The sequence below is a fragment of the Paralichthys olivaceus genome, chromosome 2, assembly GCF_024713975.1.
Source record: "Paralichthys olivaceus isolate ysfri-2021 chromosome 2, ASM2471397v2, whole genome shotgun sequence".
Taxonomy (NCBI): domain Eukaryota; kingdom Metazoa; phylum Chordata; class Actinopteri; order Pleuronectiformes; family Paralichthyidae; genus Paralichthys; species Paralichthys olivaceus.
The window spans coordinates 2,173,357-2,190,000 of record NC_091094.1 but is presented as its reverse complement, the minus strand read 5'-3'; the positions used below and the strand labels follow the sequence as shown (position 1 = coordinate 2,190,000).

Below are 16,644 nucleotides of genomic sequence, written 5' to 3'. Positions count from 1 at the left end.
AATATACATATATACATTAACAGATTCACAGGGTTATGGGCACGTGCTGTGCGAAGGTGCAGAGATTGGTGATAGTGCCAGTAGTATATAAGTAATAAATTATAAATTATGTGCAGGTGGTGGGGTGTGGTGGGGTAGAGTCAGTGCGGTGCAGAGTCAGTGTGATGCAGGGGGCTTGTTTGTGAGCCCCACTGCCACGGGGAAAAAACTGTTCAGATGGCGAGAGGTTTTAGTCCTGATGGCCCGAAACCTTTTACCGGAGGGAAGTCTCTGGAACAGGTGGTGACCGGGATGTGAAGGATCAGCAATGATCTTGCCTGCTCTCCTACTGGTCCTGGAGTGGAACAGGTCTAGGAGGGCCGGCAGGTCACAGCCGATGACCTTCTCAGCTGACCTTATGATCCGCTGCAGTCTGCCCTTGTCCTTGGCAGTGGAGGCAGCGAACCAGACGGTGATTGATGAGGTGAGGATGGACTCAATGATGGCTGTGTAGAATTCAACCATCACTTTCTGCGGCATGTTGAATTTCCTCAGTTGCCGCAGGAAGAACATCCTCTGCTGGGCCTTCTTGGTGACGGAGGTGATGTTCTCCGCCCACCTCAAGTCCTGTGCAATGATGGTCCCCAGGAATCTGAAGGACTCCACTGTTTTAACTGGGGAGTTGCACAGGCTGAGGGGGGCAGTTTGGGCTGGGCTCCTCCTGAAGTCTACTACCATCTCTACAGTTTTCAAAGCGTTCAGCTCCAGGTGGTTCTGGCTGCACCAGGAAGCCAGGCTGTTAACTTCCTCTCTGTAGGCGGCTTCGTCCCCATTGGTGATTAATCCGATGAGGGTCGTGTCGTCTGCAAACTTCAGGAGTTTGACAGAGGGATGGCTGGAGGTGCAGTTGTTGGTGTAGAGGGAGAACAGTAGAGGGGAGAGCACACAACCTTGTGGGGCTCCAGTGCTGATGGTCCGGGACTCAGAGACAAGCTTGCCCAGCCTCACGCGCTGCTTCCTGTCAGTCAGGAAGTTAGAGATCCACCTACAGGTGGGCTCAGGCACGCTCAGCTGTGTCAGCTTGTCACGGAGAAGAGCTGGGGCGATGGTGTTGAATGCGGAGCTGAAGTCCACAAACAGGATCCTGGCGTAGGTGCTGGGGGAGTCGAGGTGCTGGAGGATGAAGTGGAGTCCCATGTTGACTGCGTCGTCTACGGACCTGTTGGCTCTGTAGGCAAACTGCAGTGGGTCGAGGAGGTGGTTGGTTATTGTCTTGAGGTGGGTCAGCACGAGGCGCTCAAAGGTCTTCATTACTACAGAGGTCAGGGCGACAGGTCTGTAGTCATTAAGGCCTGTGATCCTCTGCTTCTTGGGAACGGGGATGATGGTGGATGTTTTAAGACAGGCGGGTACAGCACATTCAGCCAGTGAGGTGTTAAAAATGTTCGTGAACACTGGCGAAAGCTGGTCTGCACAGTGCCTCAGTGTGGAGGGGGAGACAGCGTCGGGTCCAGGTGCCTTGCGGGGGTTCAACTTCTTCAGGAGCTTGTTTACATCTCTCTCCTGAATAGAGAGAGGTGTGATGGGGGGGGGGGGGGGTTGAGTCTTTGTCCAGGCTGGGGTGAAGAGGTGTAATAGCTGTGTGGGGGGGCTGGGAGTCTGGGTTAGAACTGGTCCATTGTCTTTCAAATCTACAGTAAAAGTCATTCAGTTCGTTTGCAAGTTTCAGGTCTTCCACAGAGTGGGGGGATTTGGTTTTGCAGCCGGTGATCACTCGCAGCCCCTTCCAGACTGACGAGGAGTCGTTGGCTGCAAACTGTTGTTCCAGCTTCTTTGAGTACTGTCGTTTGGCCTCCTTAATCTCCTTGCCAAACGAGTATTTTGCCAGTCTGAAACTATCCATGTCCCCACTCTTGAAGGCCGCCTCCTTCTCCAAACGAAGCTGTTTGAGTTTTGCAGTGAACCAGGGCTTGTCGTTGTTATAGCTCACCCTGGTGCGTGTTGGGATACATCTGTCTTCACAGAAGCTGATGTATGACGTCACTGCATCTGTGTATTCATCGAGGCTGTTGGAAGCAGTTCTAAAAATGTCCCAGTCAGTGTTATCCAGGCAATCACGCAGCTCCTCCACAGCTTCTCTGTTGCTCCAGTTCTTGGATCTCAGCACAGCAGGTTTAGAAAGTTTGAGTTTCTGCCTGTAGGCTGGGATCAGGTGAATAAGAGCGTGGTCGGACAGGCCCAGAGCAGCGCGGGTAACTGCATGATACGCCTTGGTGATGGTGCTGTAGCAGTGATCAAGAGTGTTCTCCCCCCTGGTCGGGCATTTGATCAGCTGTTTGTATTTCGGGAGTTCCTGAGATAAGTTCCCCTTATTAAAGTCCCCGAGCACAATAACAGGGGAATAAGTGTTCTCTCTCCTCCTCTCCACCCCCAGTACCTGCTCCGCGAGTTGTCGTTGTGCTTCGCGCACGTCAGCTTGCGGGGGGATGTACACGCCGGCCAGGGTGAAAGAGGTGAACTCACGGGGAGAGTAGAACGGTCGGCAGGTAATGAAAAAAGTTTCCAGGTCCGGAGAAAAGGACTGTAAAATGACTTTCACGTCGCTGCACCAGCCCTGGTTTATATAAAAACAAATCCCTCCGCCTTTTGCCTTGTGTGAGAGGATCGGGTCGCGGTCCGCGCGTAACAGCTGGAAGCCGGTCATCTGTGCGGCGGAGTCCGGTGTGGCTTCAGTCAGCCACGATTCCGTGAAACACAAGACAGAAGTAAGGGAAAAGTCTCTATTTGTCCGGATGAGGAGGCGCAGTTCGTCCATCTTATTGCACAGCGAGCGGACATTGGAGAGGAGGATGCTCGGGAGAGGTGAGCGTAATCCCCGCTCCCTGAAGCGCACCAGGGCCCCAGCGCGCTTCCCTCGTCGTCTCCGCCGGAGTCTCACTGCGTGTCCGAGGACCACCGCACCTTTGATGAGTAAGTCCACTAAATCCACGGAAGAGGCGATAAAGTTGGGACATAAATCGGATGGAGTTGTGTCCCTGATGGAAAGAAGCTCGTCCATCGACAACAAGAGAGACAACACGAGAGACAACACGAGAGACAATACGAGAGACAACAAGAGAGACAACAAGAGAGACAACAAGAGAGACAACATGAGAGACAACACGAGAGACAACACGAGAGACAACACGAGAGACAACACGAAAGACAACACGAGAGACAACACGAAAGACAACACGAGAGACAACAAGAGAGAAAACACGAGAAACAACACGAGAGAAAACATGAGAGACAACACGAGAGACAACAAGAGAGACAACACGAGAGACAACAAGAGAGACAACACGAGAGACAACACGAGAGACAACAAGAGAGACAACACGAGAGACAACAAGAGAGACAACACGAGAGACAACACGAGAGACAACAAGAGAGACAACACGAGAGACAACAAGAGAGACAACACGAGAGACAACAAGAGAGACAACACGAGAGACAACACGAGAGACAACACGAGAGACAACACGAGAAACATCACGAGAGACAACAAGAGAGACAACACGAGAGACAACACGAGAGACAACAAGAGAGACAACACGAGAGACAACAAGAGAGACAACACGAGAGACAACAAGAGAGACAACACGAGAGACAACAAGAGAGACAACACGAGAGACAACACGAGAGACAACAAGAGAGACAACACGAGAGACAACACGAGAGACAACAAGAGAGACAACACGAGAGACAACACGAGAGACAACACGAGAGACAATACGAGAGAAAACACGAGAAACAACACGAGAGACAACAAGAGAGACAACACGAGAGACAACACGAGAGACAATACGAGAGACAACAAGAGAGACAACAAGAGAGACAACACGAGAGACAACACGAGAGACAACAAGAGAGACAGGAAACTCTGCTGGAAATTCTCTCATGAAGACAAACAACCTTCTGGACTTCACCAGTGAAACATTGACCAGATCTTGGAGTGGTGAGCTGTTCAGGTTCGGGGCGGCTACACTAGAAGAGCATTTTAGAGTTGAGAGGAAGCCGGTGGACGGAGCGTAACATAGATGTGATATGAAAGAAACCAGACCCCAACAACGGAGGACAACACAGACACAACGAGCGCAGAGACTCTTCAGAGGACGATCCAGGCCCTCAGGTTTCTGCACATGGATGAGAACCTCTCATGGAGCACGAGCTGAGCTTCTGCCAGCCGCTCCTCAGAACGTCATCTGCTGCCAGTGTGAAACATTATGTGAAATATGTTTTACCTGTTTTGTAAATATCAGACATTAATCCATCCACATTCTTTATATACACTCAAGTTTTGCACGTTACTTGTTACTTAGTGATGCCTGTTTTTGAATCTGGCAAATTTACTAATAAAGAATGATCTTATCTTTATTTGTGTAATCTTTTGTTTTAAAGGTCCAGTGTGTAAGATTCAGGTGAAATGAACTACTGGCAGAAATGTAATGTAGAATCATCCTCATGAAGTTTTTCACTTGTTCATTTCATCTACATTATATGAATTGTAGTTTTCTTTACCCTTTATATTTAAATACTTTATATTTAAATACTTTATATTTACATGGAGGGGACCCTCTCTACGGAGGCCGCCATGTTTTTTACATGAGTCCAGACTGAACAAACTAAACACCTTTTGAGTTTTCATGACAATTAAAGTTTACCACAGGTTCTTTTTCATGTTTGGAAGGAGAGGGGGAGGGGGGGTGAGGGGTGTTCAGCTGCAACATGACACTTCAACACTACATGTCACTAAATTCTACACACTGAACCTTTAAACGTCCGTCTAATCTAATCTAATCCATCTGAGATGTTTGACAAATACTTTAAATATTCACTGATTAAAACCAGTTTTTGTTTTTTTTAACATCCTCATCAATGACCCTAATGAACACAGCAAAGAACCTCCTCAGTATTTTTCCTTATTTGTGTTTTGAAATATCTCTTAAAACAACATCTGTGCAGTTATGGGTAAGTAGTAATTAGGCTGTTGATGTAGAAAAATAAAAAAAAAACATGTAGTGGTAAATGTTGCCAAGGCATCATGTACAGCAAAACAGAAATAATTACTTCCTGTAATCAGGTTTATGTGAAAACATTATAAAGATTATATATTATTAACAGCGTAACTATGATGTCTGTTGTTTACAACACTTAGAACCACACACACACACACACACACACACACAGAGCTGCACTGTTACACACTCTAACAATATTGCGTAACAGAATTATGTTCCAGGCCAAGATTATCATGATGTCATATACTTCTTCTGTTGTAGGAATTCTGTCCTGACCTGCGTTCGGTTCAGAATGTTGCACAGGGTCGTAAACCTCTAAAGTAATGGGTCTGATAATCGCCGTGGATCATTTGTCCAGATGGCGAGGTGCCTCCCTGTCCTACGTCAACGAGCGTCTCTACAGGGACACGAAGAAGGAACGCTCAATCATATTGTGCAACGGGACATTTCATTCTGGCGTAAAGCGAGTAACCGGAGCAGACGAGGCTTTTACACATTGACCGTACACGTCGTACATCACGAGACAAAGCTCCAGCTTTTTGGTCGGGTGATGACGGACCAGGGTGCGTCTGAGGTCTGGGATAAAGGAGATCTACTCCACCGTGCGGTCATGTGACGTCACCCTGACCTCTCACCACGGAAATCAGTTCATCTTTGAGTCACAACTGGTCAAAACTGAAAGAAAGCCCCTCGAGCTCTTCTGGTCACAAACCAAAACATGATGTCTCCGGCTCCTGGCTACCGAAGGTGCGGAGACAAAAATAAATAAACAAAGGAATTAACAGAAAATACAGAGAGACGGCAGAAAGAAAGAGACGTGGTACTTTCCAGCTCCGTCCCTTTCAAGGAAAATCAGTGTGTTGCTCATTCAGAGTGAATATGGGAGAGACGGGGTGAGATCACAGATCCAGGGACAGGTGTAAATCACTGCGGAGGTCTGGCCCAGCTGCTCAACACGTTCAACATCTGTTAAAACAGATGTTTCAGCCCCTAAAGCTCAGTCCGATTTTTCTGACTCCGATATAGGAGCTAATATGTGGGAGGTGGATGAAGGGAAAGGGGTTGATGAAGCCACAGGGTTGAATCCTGTGCTGCGTTTCTTCTGCAGGGCGGCCGGGCCGATCCCGAGCGACGGGATGGAGAACTCAAACATCTGGAGGGGGAATATTCCCACCACTCGTTTGCACTGAAAAGAACAGTAAAGGAAGTTGGGACATCTGATCAGCTCCGTGGAAGGATCTGAGTGGAGGGAAGAGCAGAACACGCTGGAGGGATTATATTCCCATCTGGGCTGGTCCCGACTCAGGGTCCCCCGCAGGAAGCTGATGGACGTAGCGAGGGGCGTCTTGGCTATTTAATTAATTCTGCTACCCCTACAAGTACAGAAGTACAGAATATATATATATATATATATATATATATGACTTCTGTGCATGTGCAGTACGACGCTCTCTAGGTATCAGGACATGTCTCCCTCCTGCAGCACATCGTGCATGAGGACTGTGGCTTATGACGTCTGTACTTCTGTTATTTATTGTTGTGTCTTAAGCCCATAGATTAAGACGTGTGCGTCCATGTTTATTGCAGCAGTGTGTGTTTGGCTCTGGTACTTCTGCCCAGGAAGTCACGTCTCCATCAGTTTGAACCAGCTGTCGGTGGCAGCTGGACTTTACCCGGTGCAAAACTCGATTAACTCAATTCAACGTTCTCCGCACTTTGGGTTTATTTGTTGAATGGATGCAAATTTACTGCCTTGACTCCACGGTTTACAGATCGCTGCACATTTCTACCACACAGTCACGAAACAGGCATCGGGATCAGACCACCGACGCTCCGGTTATCGGACGACTTGATCCACAGCCGCCCCAGTAACGCAGCTCCGTTTGTTACATTAGGATTCTACGGTTCTCATGTCTACTTTGTCTGCGATGAGCTACATCAGAGTTACACAACAACTTAAGTTAACTTATTTAACTTATAATACATTCTCCTTTCACTTTCCCTCGATGCCAGAACTGGACGCTTGTTTCGAAGGTCAAGGATGAACTGGAGGGGAACCGGGGGTGGGGGGGAGGGGGGGTGAATACGTTAAATTCTCTGGCTGTTCCCTCAAAAGTGGAAAAGTGATGCATTATTCAGGGAATTAAGAAACACAAGCCCTCACTCTCCCTGGGAGAGAGAGAAACCCTCCTCTCTGCAGTTTCATTTCAAAACAGACAAAGTTTGATGCGTCTTGACTGGAGTCGAAAGATGCTTCTGCTTTTTCTCCCACACGCATCTTTTGTATAAAACACGAAAACTTTCAAAACCTCCGTCTGTGACACTGAATAACCTCGGACCTGATTTGCATCCATATTTACTTTCACGTTTTCAGACGAGACCTCCGGGTAAAATCCGGAGAACTGAGTTTAACCAGAGTTTGTGTTTTCACACAGCGGGAGGTTTTCTCCTCAGACTCGTTCACGACGGCAACAAATCATCCGCACGATTCAGACGAGAGGTGGAGCAGCCGGGCGCAGCAGACAGAGACAGGAAGTGACGGGTTAACTCCGCTGCAGAGATCACGTGATTTTCTTGACAACTCACTCTCACTCTCTTATCTCAGGACTTTCTACCCGGAGGCCGGACGGAGAAAGTCCGTAGAAACTGCGGAGCGTCTCTCTCGGACATTTGCGTTCACACATGCACCTCGTCCAGAGAAAATCAAAGGAGCAGCGGAATTCGGCGAATGTTTGAAACCAGCTTCAGTCTTACAGTGACTAACCTCTTGAACTGTATTATTATTATGCTGAAGAATTATCCCCGTGCCAGGCGACGCTCATGATTGTCATCATTTCTCCTCGGGGTGATCCCGTCCTCAGATTGGAGACAGACACTGACGTCTGCGCTCATCAGAGGCATCATCACTGATTCATGTCAGCTGGACATCTCTACGTTCGGTTCCGCTCCGTTCACTTTTTAAAAACAAAAAAACCTTCTGGTTCTTTGCCTCTTGATTTTTCTACATTACTTGACGTAAAGATTTGGTTTCAAAGCCCTCAACTCTCACGAAAATCAGTTTAGACCAAACATTTGCTGGAAGCACGAGGGATGCCAGGATGACAAATGCAGCAGTTTCTTTTTCGCCCTCTTTGGTTTAACGGGGATGACTTTGATGATTTTCTTTTTTTTACTTTCAGCTGCTCCTGTCAGAGCAGTTAAACCTACCACACTGTGGAGGTCAATGAAAATCCATTTAATCAAACCAGATGCTCCTCGTTATTAGTTTGATCAGATCCCCACAAAACAAACAAAACAGATAATCCTGCTAAAAAGAGTTTGTTGAAAAATATGCTGGATGTGATCTCTTACTGTTTGGCTGCTGTAAAGGTTTGTGGGTAAATATATCAGCGGCCAATCGTCCACGAAGGGAGCTATTGATTAACTAGGACATCTGTCCAGTCTCCAGCAGAGAGGTTCTCTTAGTTTGGCATTTCTCTGAAGCTGTGATTGAGTCCGTCGGTTCATCAATTCTCCTGCAGAGACCTCAACAGGGATTTATTCAAATGAATAACATTCCTGCAGATGCGCAGACACACACCTGCACCGCTACTGTTCATCCCAACTTCACCTGACTTCAAAGATAACTCCACATCATCTCCAAAAAGAACAGCGCATCCATCTTCCTACATTTAGACGCATGGCATATTAAGGTAAAATATAAAACAATTGTACTCTTCCAATAAAGACCTGCAGCAAATACATTATTATATCAGCAAATAAATATCTACCATGTCTTTTTAGTGAAGTTTGTTAATATATTTTGTTTTATTATCTGGAGATAACTAGAGGACGTCATCCCTGCTCCTCAAGTGTGATGCCAGAGTGGCTGCAGTTTAGTGATAAACCCCCTCTCCTCCAAAAGTAGTGTGTTATATTCGGTCGTTCGGTTTATTTTTAGTTTATTTACTTGTTTGATGCTATAAAGCAGCTGAGGCTGAGTTTCACTTGGTAGAGCTCATGTATCCCGGGACCTCGAAACAGCAGCTCCACTCCACGATCACTCCTGAAAACCAAATGTGGAAGATGGCAGCATTTGAATCTGGGATATCTTGGCTTAAAGAAGTGGACACACGTCGTCCGTCTTTACCAACAGTCTTTGGTTCTGTCCAACAATTAAAGCACTTTAAACTGGAAGTAAATGAAACAAAGATAGTTGTAGTGTGACGTTAAACCATGTTTTATTACATTTTATTTAAAGTAATTGTTTACATCTGGGATTCTCAAACTATTTCCCTCCTGATGTATTTTGACGTGCAAGTGAAAATCTACCGACTGATCCATGTTTAGTTACTGTTTGAAGATGAACTCTTTATTTCCCTCCGGGCAAAACTGTCTCGTCTTTATTTCCACGTCTACGTTCTGCAACAACAATCCCATGAAGTGCTTTAAACTCTATATTTGTTCCATAGTTATTTCTCAGCAGAGACGGGTTTTAGCTCCAGCGCGTCTCCGAGCAGCACTCAGGCGTCAGGCCTCCGAGAGGTTAACTCGATTAACCTTCTGCTGATCGCTGGAAACAACAGAGCCACGAGTCAAAGTGTTCGGATGCTGAATTCATCTCCGCTGACAGGGAGAGAAGAACTCCAAGTACCATCCTTCCTCTTACCTGTCGTAGAATTCTTCTCTGTAGTAATCGTAGTCAAACTCGTAGCCGCTGAGGGAAAAAGAACACAAAGGGACATGTTGACTATACAAACCATGCAATGCATTTCATAACAGCAGCTTTAAAACCACATCACACGGGAACAAAAAGCCTTTTCGAGCTTTGCATGCAGAGCGTATAGAAATAAAAAATAACACAAATGTGTTCAAAATATCACGTCAACACAGAGAGACAAAGAAACCACAACTTCATCTCCGAGAACGAGATGAATAAAAATCTAAAGTGAAACCTGTGAAAACAGAAAGCGGATGATGAGGGAGATGTTTAACGTGTGCTGACACATGTCACAGCACAAACGTCCCAGATACTCAGTTCCTCAGTAGTTCAACCCAAACAAGAGACGAGGCTTAGTTTCATAAACTGGAGGAGACACGGGGACGTCGGATGTTCTACAAGCCCAGGAAATGAGAATACAAAACAACTGCGTAGGAATAAATGTAAATGAATCACGTTTCTGTTCATGAAGTTAATTAGACAAATATATATGAAATGACGGATGGTGGGGGGGGGGACGACTCGGCAGCTCTACAGAAATGATTATGAGGTTAATTTACTTACGTCTTTTGAGACTGTTTTAATTGATGACATTTCCTTTTTATCATTTTATTAACATCTTTACATTTAGAGTTTATATTTTAAGTTTTTTCCTCACCACAATATTACTTCTGTCAGTCATGAAAACTTTCGGAGACGGTTTTCATTCAACTGCAGGACACGAACAGAAAATACGTTTTCTACTGTTGATGAAAAAAAAAAAAAAAAAAAAGTACTTTAAAGATGGCGTCATGCACTTTCTGCACGAGGGGAGAGTCAGTCACACTCTGTCTCTGATCTACGGTAACAAACCTGAAAGTTGTGACGGGCTTCGATGCACGAGGACGGAGACGTTTAAAAAGAGAAGACAAATCCTTTCTCATGATGCTTTTGTTTCATGAAACAACCACAGGTCTCCACCATCAGCAGGGTGTCGTTCACCCAGCGTGTTTTAAAGTGTCGGCCCTCCTCCATTAAACTGGCTCGGTCCCACGTGACGCCTACGTTTGAAACACTACAAGATCTGAATGTGACGGATCTGATGAGCCTGATGTCAGAGGTGTGTACCTGTAGAGAGAGGCCGCAGATCTCTTGAGGCCTTTAGGTCTGGTCGGCTTCGGTTCTCCTGCCATGTTGACGTCTGAGAAAATAAAGCAGAGGAATCAAACTGATCACTTTAATAAAAAGACTCTAAAGCTCCCCTCCCTTTAAAAAACCTTCAATCTTTAAATATTTATTCCAGAGGAGAGAGAGAGAGAGAGAGAGAAAATGAAAAGATGAAGAGCCAACAGAGCTGAATGGTGTGCTGTGTGATGGTGTCCACTGGAGGACGCTGCTGAGCCATTTTATAACATATAGCAGCAGCTCAGTGGTTAACATGTCAGTGTGCGTCACATACATGTAACGAGTTTCACCCAGAGTGACTTCACAGAGAACCAATGACGGGTGCATGTTTGAATAAATAAGATTTAGTGGATTTTACAGAATCTAAATGAACGGCAGAGAAACCGAGAGTTTAAAGAAGTAAATAAATCTGTTTGTTTTGAATTCTTCATCTGGATCATCGGAAACCTCAGCAGCTGACGCACACACACACGCACGCACACACACACGCACACGCAGGGCGTTGCTAGGCAACACAGCAGCAGTTGATGCTCTTTCTTTATGCGAGAGAAAAACAATAAGTGGTTTATTCTGTGAGACTCGTCCACACTATGAATATCCAACTTCTTCACGAGCTGTTCATCACACGTGACACTTGAGTCCACATGAGACGCCGGTCGTGCACGTTCATACTTTGTTGTGTTTATCGATGACATGTTATGATGTATGTGACCACGATGCACATAATGAAACGCTGAGACAGCAGCATTGATTTCCATCCAGATTCTTCTTCTTCTTCTTCTTCTTCTTCTCTGCTGCAGCTGCTAAATTTGGCTTTTTTTCATTTGTTGCCTTCACACGTCATTAGTCACACGTTCCTCCTGTGACCGTCCATTATCATTATATATTATATATTATTCTCGGGCTTCTTCTGTTAGTGTCACAGGAAGGTTACAGGAACACGTCCCAGCTGACAAACAACCATCCACACCCTTAACTCCTCTTGTGCAAAATCCTTAAACTGGCTGAACGACTGAAATGATTGATTTTAAAAACGACTCCCAAAAATATAAGTGCACGAGAGACCACTGTGTGTGTGTGTGTGTGTGTGTGTGTGTGTGTGTGTGTGTGTGAGAGAGGCGGTGACACACACACACACACACTCCTCCAACAGCTCCATATGCCTCAATGACTTTGTCTCCTATGGAGTCTTGTTAATCAAGGGGGAGTCCATGAAAACATCACACACACGCACACGCACGCACACACACACACACACACACACACACACACACACACGCCTCCTCTGTTGATATTCAATTTCCTTTTATTGCATTTCTGCCTTTTATCATCTCTTTTATGTGAAGCAGTTGGTTTGTAACGTTGACTTTTACAGCTGCACTGAAAATGATCGTCTGTCATCTTACGTTCATGTTTTTGAAGTCGTGCTTTACGAGGGTGTGTGTGTGTGTGTGTGTGTGTGTGTGTGTGTGTGTGTGTGTGTGTGTGTGTGTGTGTGTCAAGAGTTGATCTCACATTCTAAACTCTGTGTGTACTTTAGAAGTGAAGCACGTGCTTGGCTGTAATGAGAGAGAGAGAGAGAGAAATGTGGAGAGTCGAGAAGTTAAGTGGTTCAGAATAAGAAGACAGATTTTAGATGTTCCCCATGGCAACACACACCCACACACACACACACAAAGAAATACACACACACACAAAAGCTGCAGCGGGGCCGAGAGCATCACTTAGTGGTCCCTTAGCTGTCACACACACACACACACACACACACACACACACACACACACACACACACACACACACACACACTGCACTGACAGTCTATTAAAGAAACGTGCCCGTCGTCCTCCAGTGACTGAACATGAACCAGTGCAGTCGTTGACACCAGCTCGTCCTCTCCGCTCCGCCGGGGGAACAGACAGACAGATGGAGGAAAACTCTCCAGCAGCTTAAAGGCAGATTCCGCTCACATCCCATTTCCCCCTCTGATACTTTGGAGTCACACAGGAGGGAAGGTGACGGCACGTGTGCACACTCACCGAGAACACGGATGTGATGCTGCTCAGGGCGTGTGACAGATTCACGTAACGGTTTCTAATCTGACTTCACTTCAGGTCACACAAAACAGAAGAAAAGTTATAAACTTTACAAACTGCAGAAGACATGTCACTGCATCTTCAGCAGCTGTGTGAAACTCTCCTGGCTGCAAAACGGTTGATGAAGTCATCGTATGACAACAAGACCGCTCACACTCCTGCCCGTAAGCTTTAGTGTGTGTGTGTGTGTGTGTGTGTGTGTGAGCCGTCAAGCAGCAAATTCCTTTTTGCATCCAAATTATGCTCAATATGCACTAATGCAGAAATGACTGAGTTCCCTATTATGCTGCACAATGTGGAGGTCATGGTTGTGTAATATGTTTCACTTTGACATCAGAGGCATCTATTTAGATTTTTACAGCCCCAGCAAGAAGGTTTCATGTGTCTAAACCCGGGCCGAACTCATCGTCCCAGGTTTAAATGATTCTCTGCAACTGTGGCTCTGGTGTGTGTGGGATCGTAACTGCGTCCGCCGGCTGCACCAGAAGCCCCCAAAATATTGGCTGATGCTCCCGGAGGCAAATTTGTTGTCAGACGAGCGCTGATGGTTTGGACCAAAGTGAACAGGAAGATTTCTCTGAGCTCACTGAAGCCTGCCGGGCGTCGGAGACTTCGACTGACGTTAAAAAGAGAAAGAAGCCGGAGCTGAGGAAATAATGGTTTGTTGTTGTCGACTCGCTCGTTTGTTCCTAAGTGGAACAAAATGGTTGTTTTGAATCCTGAAGATGCTGTGAACTCAACACATTACAACCTCGTTATTTCCATGAATAGAGAGAATATATCTTATATATATATAATATATAATATACATGGTAGTCTGAGTTAATCATTCAGGTCCTTTAACTTAAAGTGTGTGTTATCGTCTGTGTCGTTCATCTGTGCAGAGGTCAGCGACCTTCAGAGTTGCTTCAGGTAAATTCACCTGAAACCAACTTGGACCAAAGTGTCAAACATGAATAAGAGAGAGAGAGCGAGCGATAAACCACAGACTCACCGAGCGTCTGTCCCGCCAGCACCCGGCCGTTCTCCCCGATCACGGCCCCCCTGGCGTGCCTCTCGCTGGCGTACTGGATGAAGGCGTAGCCCTTGTGCACGGAGCAGCCGAGCACGCGGCCGTACTTGGAGAAGATGCTCTCCACATCCGACTTCTTCACCACCGCCGTGTTGAGGTTGCCGATGAACACCCGGGAGTTGATGGACTTTGGGTCTGTCTTGTTGGTCACGTTGCTGGTCTGGACCTTCAGCGACATTGCTGGAGCGACGAGGTGAGGGGGGTGGGGGGTTGGGGGGTGGGGCGACGAGCGGATGGATGTATCGGGAGGAGGAGGCGGCGGAGAGAGACGGAGGATCTGAAGGGGATGAAGGAGAACAGATCATTAAGAGACAGATAATGGAGAACAGCTGCAACACAGCGACTCACTGACTGTGACATTCGAGATTTGAGCTCAGAAATCCTGAAGCCTCCAGAGTGAGAGAGCGTCTGTGAAATGATGGTGAGGATTTATTTATCGAGCAAAACGTTACGTACATAATGACATAACATATCCAAATAGAGCATCGTGGTACTTGTGTGCTTTTACCAGAGATGAATAAACGTTTACTGTGTGTGTGTGTGTGTGTGTGTGTGTGTGTGTGTCCTACACCTCCACCTTCCCAGTGAACCTGGTTTGATTCTAATGAATAAAATTGAACTTGACCCTGAGGGACTTGTGAGCGTGTGTTTCAGGGGGTTCACAGTCAAACACACAATATTGTTGATTCAGCAAATGTGTGTTTGAGAGTGTGTGTCTGTGTGTGTGTTTGTGTGTGTGTGTGTGTGTGGATGAGAGAGTTTGAATGTTACAAGTTTTTCTTATTATCCACTAATTCAATAAATGATAAAAGACCCACATGTTGTTAAATGCACGCACATGTAAACGTGACGCAAGTTGCATGAAGAGCTGCAAATACAGCTACACACACACACACACACACACACACACACACACACACACACACACACACACACACACAGTTTGGCTAAGTCGACCTACGTCAGTGCTGTTACTGCATTAAAAGTACTTCACATGTAGAAATGTTAAAAATGAATTGATAACCAGGTTTCTGTGATAATTCCAGAGGGTCTGATGTGAGAACATTTAAAAAAAAAACAGCCTTACTGAAGAGTGGATTTAATTTTTTTATATTAACATGTATAAACACCAACATTAGCATCAGAAGAAACACGCGGAGCCTCTAAGCTTGAACAAGATCTCAGAATAAATCAAGCTTCACACTCAGATGAGCAAACCATCGTTTGTGAAAATGCATGTTTCTATAGAAATCAGGCTTTGGTGCAAACAGGAGAACACTTCCTGTGTCTCTGCTGCACGACGATCTCATGCTCTATAAGCAAATTATCTTTAAAAGCTTCCTCCTCCGGGGGATTCATGGTGCGATGATACGCGCACGCATTAGCATAAAACTGCTTCAAGTTTGTAAATGACTCAGAGAGCTGACTTTGTGTTTTTCATGTAAATTTCAGCTCATGAATTCAAATGAGCTTCATGTCGTAGTAATATTTTCATCCTGAATAGCGATCGGGCCTCTGATTGTGCAGGAGAATCTGGTGAGTAATGCTGATCTGCAGGACGCTAACCGCTCGTAAGATTAACAATCGAGAGATAATTTGTCGCGGGTGAAGCCTCCGCACTCGTGTTTATTTGTCGGTTAAGGCTGAATTTAATTTAAATGAGAAAATGTCACTTTGTTCACGAACGTCTAATATGCTTCAGTCACGTCTGGGGTCAGGGGTCAACAGGTTTAGTGAAACTTTAAAGTTCCATCTCCTTTGTATTCATGTATAATTCTGATGGAAATGTAAGTTATTCATTAACAACTGTTTTAAATGTATGATTTTATTCAGTGATCATAATTAAAACTCTGTGATTTTACCGGAGCTTCGCTTCAGGTTTTAATTCAGCTGTGTTTGAATATTTTATTTGACGCTCGTGTGTGTGAGAAAATCTAACTTTTTTTAAATCGTGAAGCAGGGACACAACGTGCTGCCCTGTTCATATACATATTCAATAAATGCAAACTAAACTGGAACAACAAACATTATAAATAAATGAATACAAATAATTTAGATTATTTTTTTTCATCAACATGAGAATTCGTTGTTGAATTACATTTTTTACAACATGTTGGTTTTCTGCTTTAAAATGTCCAAAACAATAAAGATGGACGACGCGGCAGCTCTGAAAAGTGAAGCCAAAACCTCTCATCGCCCCCTGGTGGCTGGATAGAGTGTAGATTACAGACTCCTCCCCCTCGATGGTTTCTACGATTTGAGGTATTGTTCTTATCACACTAATGTAATTGTTCAGTTTCTGATAAGTTTGGTTTTGAGTTGATGATATAAAGTGCGGGACGAGGCCCACCAGGCGTCCGTGTCCGAGCTGCTGTAGTGCCCTTGAGCAAATCACCAGAGCTCTGCCATCATTGTGCTCCGCCCTGCACGGATCAGTGGAAGTTGTGTCACCTGTGAGCGTGTTCGTCGGATTAGTTTCCAGATAAACTCTCCGGGTTCACTGATTCAGATCCATTAGCATTTCTCAGTCCCACTCTGACAACAAAGCGAGCAGCTTTACACCCAAATGAGCTTTAT

At 45.5% G+C, this 16,644-nt stretch overlaps 1 protein-coding gene across 4 annotated transcripts in view; it reads right to left on the bottom strand.

Annotated features, from left to right (window-relative positions):
• The window catches only part of raly (RALY heterogeneous nuclear ribonucleoprotein), a 98,127-nt gene that overhangs the window by 35,009 nt on the left and 46,474 nt on the right, over nt 1–16,644 (bottom strand). For all 4 annotated transcript variants that reach the window (XM_069531449.1, XM_069531437.1, XM_069531444.1 and 1 more), the window contains exons 2-4: nt 13,990–14,344; nt 10,846–10,918; nt 9,688–9,735 (exon numbers count right to left, since the gene is read on the bottom strand). In XM_069531449.1, coding sequence (XP_069387550.1) covers nt 9,688–9,735; nt 10,846–10,918; nt 13,990–14,245 — 377 coding nt within the window. In that variant the 5' untranslated portion in view covers nt 14,246–14,344. The remainder of the gene's footprint in view (nt 1–9,687; nt 9,736–10,845; nt 10,919–13,989; nt 14,345–16,644) is intronic.